At 28.4% G+C, this 6,881-nt stretch overlaps 2 protein-coding genes across 3 annotated transcripts in view; both read left to right on the top strand.

Annotated features, from left to right (window-relative positions):
• The window catches only part of LOC108693079 (DNA ligase 1), a 5,538-nt gene extending 3,322 nt beyond the window's left edge, over positions 1-2,216 (top strand). For both annotated transcript variants that reach the window (XM_018201764.1, XM_018201763.1), the window contains 5 exons: positions 121-322; positions 456-662; positions 810-1,262; positions 1,496-1,693; positions 2,029-2,216. In XM_018201764.1, the coding sequence (XP_018057253.1) occupies positions 121-322; positions 456-662; positions 810-1,262; positions 1,496-1,693; positions 2,029-2,202 (1,234 nt within the window). In that variant the 3' untranslated portion in view covers positions 2,203-2,216. The remainder of the gene's footprint in view (positions 1-120; positions 323-455; positions 663-809; positions 1,263-1,495; positions 1,694-2,028) is intronic.
• Positions 2,217-2,736: 520 nt separating this feature from the next.
• On the top strand, positions 2,737-5,836 carry LOC108693124 (23 kDa integral membrane protein). Its single transcript, XM_018201871.1, has 5 exons — positions 2,737-2,927; positions 3,778-3,975; positions 4,850-5,026; positions 5,316-5,501; positions 5,753-5,836. Exons 1-5 carry the CDS (start codon positions 2,841-2,843, stop codon positions 5,834-5,836), a joined length of 732 nt encoding a protein of 243 aa, XP_018057360.1. The 5' UTR covers positions 2,737-2,840.
• The last annotated feature ends 1,045 nt before the right edge of the window (positions 5,837-6,881 follow it).

The following is a 6,881-nucleotide window of genomic DNA, read 5'->3' as shown; positions in this document are numbered from 1 at the left end:
TTATTAAAATAAATATTTTATTAGAAATTTTATTAGAAATTTTATTTCTTAATTTAAAAATAAGATTAATATTCAATTAAGTTTCTCTTTCTTTTCGCTAATCTTATATCTTTTTTGCAGTGAATGTCCGAATTATAATCTTATAATTCCTGTTTTGCTGGAAGATGGAATTAATACCTTGCCGAACAAATGCAAACTTACTCCTGGAATACCCTTGAAACCTATGTTAGCACATCCTACTAAAGGTGTTCAAGAAGTTCTAATGCGATTTGAGGGTTTGAAATTTACTTGTGAATGGAAATATGATGGGGAAAGAGCTCAGGTTCTTATTCACACATGTAACTTTGAAAATTTTATAGTATGATAGAAAATATTTTATTGCACATAGAACTTGAAAATTCACTGAGAACTTAGTAATTTAGATTCAAGTCGTTTAAAAAATTACAATTCGGCAGATACATGTTGCGGACGATGATCAAATAAAAATATACAGTAGAAATCAGGAGGACAATACTACCAAATATCCAGATATCATTAAGCGATTCAAGAATAGTCGCGGTGATGAGGTGAAGAATTGTATATTGGATTGCGAGGCGGTCGCTTGGGATAGCGAGAAGAAACAAATTTTACCGTTCCAAATACTCAGTACAAGAAAGCGAAAGGTAGTAATTACAGGTGTTATTATTTATAATTTTAATTATTTTGATTGTAATTATTACACATAATTTTATTGTCACTAAATGACTGTAATTGTTATTAAAATTATAGTGATGACAATTTCTACAGTAATGTTCTATTTTTGTTCTTAGGATGCTAATGAGGAGGATATTAAAGTACAAGTATGTGTGTTTATGTTTGATCTGTTATATCTAAATGATGAGCCATTGGTGAAGGAACCGTTCGTGAAACGTCGTGAGTTGTTGAAACAGCATTTCAAGGAAGTGGAAGGTGAATGGAAATTTGCTAATAATTTAGATGCCTCGACGATGGAAGAGGTGGAAGTTTTTTTGGACGAATCTGTGAAGGGAAATTGCGAAGGTTTAATGGTAAAGACGTTGGAAAAGGAGGCGACCTATGAAATCGCGAAGCGATCGAGAAACTGGCTGAAGCTGAAAAAGGACTATTTGGATGGTGTCGGTGATACACTCGATGTAGTTGTAATCGGTGGTTATATCGGCAAAGGAAAGAGGACCGGCACTTATGGTGGTTTCCTCTTAGCTTGTTATGATCTGGAAAATGAAGAGTATCAGAGCATTTGTAAGGTATGTCTTTGAAATATTTCTTTGACTTTGTGAAAGTAAACAGAGATGTATAATATTGGAAATTTGGTCCATATATATAGATATTTCTATGTATAATATTTTTATTAAGATATTTTTTTTTAAATATATAAAGCATTTGGTGATTTTTATAATTAAGTTTCTACTATCGTATTATATTTTTCTTTTGCTTGATACTATTACTATTGATATACATATTATTTCTTCGTAAACAGATCGGTACGGGATTCAAGGAAGATGATCTCGAAAATCATACCAAATTCTTCAAAGATCACATTGTATCACAGGCCAAATCATATTATCGCTTCGATAGCAGCCATGAGCCGGATCATTGGTTTGAGCCAGTTCAAGTTTGGGAGATCAAATGTGCCGATCTCTCCCTCTCACCTGTACACAGAGCGGCTATCGGAATAGTAAGTTTCCTAGGTTTTCAAAGACGAGTAAATTACGAATATTCATAAAAATATAATAAAAATATAATTCACCGTAATTACACTAAAACAAATTCATATTGCATGACAATAATTTATTTCGTTTCCGGAAATCTTTTATTCGCATCGAACAGTTTGCATTATGCGTACATTACATACATGGAATATGCTGTATGTTTTTTCTATCGGTTAATTAAATAGAGATAATAGAGAACATGTTCCTGCAATTAATTTTTTTGAAATTTTTAGTTCAATAAATATTTTTTTAATTCAAAGAAACGGATTTTATATGTATATTTTATCTTTGTTTTGTTCAGGTTGATCCGGAAAAGGGAATATCTTTAAGGTTTCCGCGATTTATCAGGATCCGCGAGGATAAGACCTGCGAGCAGGCCACTTCCGCTCAAGACGTGGCAAATATGTACAATAATCAAGAACAGATAAAAAATAAAACTCCAGTATCGAAAGCCACGGAGGAAGATTTCTATTAATTTTTTTTATTTCGCGATGCACAAATTAATCCAGTATGTCTTATATTTTATGTAATCGTTAATTTTGTAAGGAATATTGTATAATAAAATAAATATATATCTGATATAGCATATAAACTATGTAATTTCTCTTTACATTTTAAAATAATTATATATTAACAACAATTTATGTATCAGTAATTTTGAAAATTTGATTATAATAAAGATTTTCAAAGAGTTTAATTTCAATTTCTTTATCGTAAATTTAATAATATGTGATTTCTGATTTTTATTTCATTTACATTCACAATGTACATGACTTTTTGATGGAGATTTAAATGTTTAGAAGAAATTAAAAGAACAATGAAATGGATATCATGGTAATACTTATCTGATTAATAATAATCATACTAATAATTTACTGTTACACATATCGTGAATGAAATGATTCACCTTATGCGTTATATCTTTATCTAGGACGCTCTTATCCACTTATCTTATATTTGCTAGTGATAAACCGTCGGAACGTTAGGTGATGATACTCTGGTACCTGTCGACGTTCTAGATTGACTAATTACATTCTTGTCGCGTCACACCGAAATAGTCGTCTTCTTTACGTGAATTCGCGACGGAGGATATCTTCCGCAGGACGTAAGGAGATGGTCGCCAAGAGTTCCGGACCGACTCTCGAGAAGCGGATCGGCTGCATTAAGTTCACGATTTTCTGTTTAAACGCAATAATATGGGTGGGTGTGCGTGGTTTTATCGCGATAATTACATTGACTTGTGAAATTATATCGTGATAATGAAATAATATTACGATTTATTTTAGGTATTAATTGAAAAAAATGTACGAATGAAAAAGAGTGAATGAAAGCAGTTTGTATTAAATGATAATTGTGAATCGAAAAAAGGAAGCAAGATTTTTGTAGTAATAATGGATATAACAGTTTTCTAAATTGAGAATTTGTTTCATAAAACATGAATCCCTTTCTATTCTTGCTCGATAGAAGGATCGAATGTTTTCCTTTAATGAAAATTTGTCTTCGTAATAAATTACATTCTTTTAGATATATGTATAAAACACAGATTAATATATTAAATAATTTTGTTATCTTTTGAAACTATCTAATTTTATTTCTCAATGATGAAAAATTCTTTAAAGGATAGATTATATTTAATTTTGTTACAAGAAGAAATTAAAGTCAAATTAAAAAATTGGAGAAAAAATAATGCTTCACGATTATAAATTATTGTTTTCATATATTATAAATAAATTTGACATATAAATTTTTTATTGATAATTTTAAAAAACAATAGAATTCATGAAGATTGAATGAGCAGTTTATAAAATTAAATATCCAAGCGATTTATAAAACTTTAATTCATATTATTTTTTAAGAGAAGAACAATCTTTATTTAAGCATCATTTGTTTCATTAATAAATTTTACAATTAATTTAATAGTCTTTAAAAAATACAATTTTATTCCGCTATTATGATTAATATAAGAAGTTTGAGAGATTTTTCATTGAAAGAATTATTGTTGCTACACCATTATTTATCGTACAATTAAGTTCTTGTCATTTGGCGAAAGATCGTGGGATGCGCAATGTTCGGACTGTCAATTTGGATGCGGTTCGAGCCGATGTTCGAGGAGTGGGTGGAGTTTTTGAACATGTACGAGTTCTATATCGGAATTTACTTGCTAATCGCTACCTCGGTGCTTGTCATGGCCATTGCTTTCATCGGCTGCGCTGCCGCGCTTATGGAACACATCATGACTTTATATGTTGTAAGAACTGTTGATATGTTGTAATGCTTATTAATTGGCTTAGCATTTCTGAAAATTTTTCTTTTAGAATTTTTTTATAATTTTTCAAAATTTCTATATAAGTTTATAACTTTCTCACATTTTTTATACGAATTGGAACACTTCTCAGAAAATCTACATCTTTTCTCAGAAATTTTCATATATGTTAATTATGAAATATCGTATGATTTCTAAGATTGTTTTGTATAATTTCTGATAAAATATTATAAAATTTAAAAAATTTCAAAATATTTTTTAAAAATTATGAGATGAAAAATCTCAGAATTCGCATATGAAAAATTCTAAGAAAAGATATAAATTTTACGAATATTTCTGAATAATGTCTGAATAATTAATTCGTACGAAAATTAAAAGAAAATTTTTCATCCAAATTTTGGAGTATTTTGGAGAAAATTACAAATACATTTTGCAGATATACTTATAAAGATACTTTGCAGATACAACTGCAAGAAATTTGCAAAATACTTAAGGATTTGATTTTTGCAAATGATAAATTAGTATATATATATCTCAGAAAAAATAAAGGTCTTTTAATTTTCATTTTTGCCGTAAATTAATCCTTCTTAATAATCTTTGATTATTTAATTCAATTACTTATTAATGACATATATTGTCTAAAAAATGTTTCCTACAAATTAAGATATTAAGATAACAGAATTTTTAAGACTTTCTTTAAAGTATATTCCCTCTCGATCCTCATTTAACTTTTAATTTAAATATTTATTTTCAATGTTCTATAAACAATTTTTTTGGGAACTATTTAATAATAATTTTCTCGCTATTATAAAAAATGTAATAGAAATTTGTATGAAAAAACTTTTATAATTAATTTCAGCATGTGGGTCTGCAAGCGTTCAGCTTCATTTGTTGTTTAACCGGAGCGGCAGTCATTCTTGATTATTCAACGTACGACAGTAAGATTCAGCCTATCATCGAACGGTCCATGTACAGTCTTATCAGTAATTCCCATCATGAAACGGCGAGCTTCATTCTGCGAGTAATCCAGGAAACTGTAAGTAAACGTTGAACTCTTCTATCAGAGGAAAAAAAGAGCGTCTTTATTTATTACTCTGATGAAAATAAAAACCGGAGCGTAAATCGAATGTAATGGGAGAGTAACAAAAGCGTAAACGAAACTTCTAAAAAGTGAAAATTGAAACATCAAAATGTGAAAGAAGTGTAAATGCTTCTTTTACATTTCATTGTTCCAATTTTCGCCTTCCATTACATCCGATTTACGCTCCGATTTTTATTTTCATAAGAGTACGATTATGTGTATTTATTTTTGACGAATGCATTAGGTCGGATGCTGCGGAGCTGACGGACCAAGAGATTACACACAGATGCGTAAACCATTGCCCACCGAATGCCGGGACACTGTCACTGGGAATGCTTTCCATCATGGTTGCGTAGAAGAATTGTCCTGGTTTCTAGAGGCGAGATCAGGATGGCTTGCCGGTATGGCGATGGCGTTGTGTATGCTTCATGTAAGAGACGAAACCTTTTCTTTTCTTTTTCTTTATTATTCTTTAAGAACTAAACGTTTTGAAAATTTGTAATTTGACTAATTTTATTATTTGTAATTTTATTAATTGTAATTTCTCTCTCTCTCTCTCTCTCTCTCTCTCTCTCTCTCTTTCTCTCTAGCTTTCTTTCATTATATTTAATAAATAACAATTTTTATTGTTTCCTATTACTTTTCTTCTATCTTTCGTCTAATTATAAATGATAATTGCAGGTAATCATAGCAGTGCTGTCGCTGACGCTTGTGCAAGCTATCAAGAAAGAAGATGAGTCTATAAGTCCTTATGTTAAGCGTTAAGCATCAGTTATAATGATGCAATAGTGATAGATTATAATAAAATAATTATATTTAGTCTCTTATAATTATAATTAGTTTATTATAATTATGATTTTATATAGAAAGTTATAAACTGTGAATTTTACGAGTGCATAATCTATAAAGAATGATAAATCAGAAATACATCAGGAATAAGTAGTTTTTGCGCTTGTAACTTTTAATTTTTGGAGCTTTCAATTTCAAAAAATAGGAATTTGATTTTTTTTAAATTGTATTAAAATGAATTGAAATGAATTTTAGAAATGAATTCTTTTGAATCTAAAGTTGTATTTAAGTTTAATACGAAATGGTTTACATGGTCTTTGTCATTGCTTTGTAAAAAGTTAAATTATATTTTAATTATCATTGACTTACGATAAATATTCATGCGTTTCATTTTAATCGAGTATTCAGCACATTCAGGTTGCTCTCCTATTAACATTTTTATAATTTTGTACATCGTTTCTATTTTCTTGCATAATTTGTAGATATTTATAATTTAATAGATATTTTTAGAAGTTATCTTTAAAAGAGATTTACATGAAAAAACAAAGAGAATACATAAATGAATTGCTTAATAATTATTGAATACCAATAATTATAAATAATAATTGCTAAAAGTGAGATATTGTCTTTGATATTCAATGTAAAAATTATCGCGATAGTATATTGATAAATAGAAAAAAATAATAAACAAATAAAATTAATTAAATCAAGTCTCAAGTGATTTTAATCATTATTGTAAAATAGCTATATTTATAATTTCTGCATCTCATTTTTTATTAATTCTTGCTGTTCTTTATCGTTTTTCCTTTTTTTTTTTTTTTCTTGTACATATAGTTAATATTATGTGAATCTATTGTAAACTTTCATCTGTTTTTTTGTTATTAAAAAAGGATTTTGACCAAATTTTTATTAATTTAATGATACTATTTGATGAATATAAATTAATAGTATTAGTAATAGTATTAGTATTAATTAATAGTTTAATTTTCTGTTATATATTTAACATGGAAAAGATATTATA

This window comes from Atta colombica, unplaced genomic scaffold (assembly GCF_001594045.1).
Source record: "Atta colombica isolate Treedump-2 unplaced genomic scaffold, Acol1.0 scaffold88, whole genome shotgun sequence".
Lineage (NCBI taxonomy): Eukaryota > Metazoa > Arthropoda > Insecta > Hymenoptera > Formicidae > Atta > Atta colombica.
Note: the sequence above shows the minus strand (reverse complement) of the source record. Positions and strands in the feature narration are given on the sequence as shown.

Excerpts from the sequence above, each read along its gene's own strand:
- LOC108693124 (XM_018201871.1), top strand. The coding sequence starts at position 2,841 with ATGGTCGCCAAGAGTTCCGGACCGACTCTCGAGAAGCGGATCGGCTGC. Across the intron at positions 2,928-3,777 it reads GTTTAAACGCAATAATATGG|ATCGTGGGATGCGCAATGTT; the intron begins GTGGGTGTGCGT and ends ATTTGGCGAAAG. Across the intron at positions 5,027-5,315 it reads TGCGAGTAATCCAGGAAACT|GTCGGATGCTGCGGAGCTGA; the intron begins GTAAGTAAACGT and ends CGAATGCATTAG.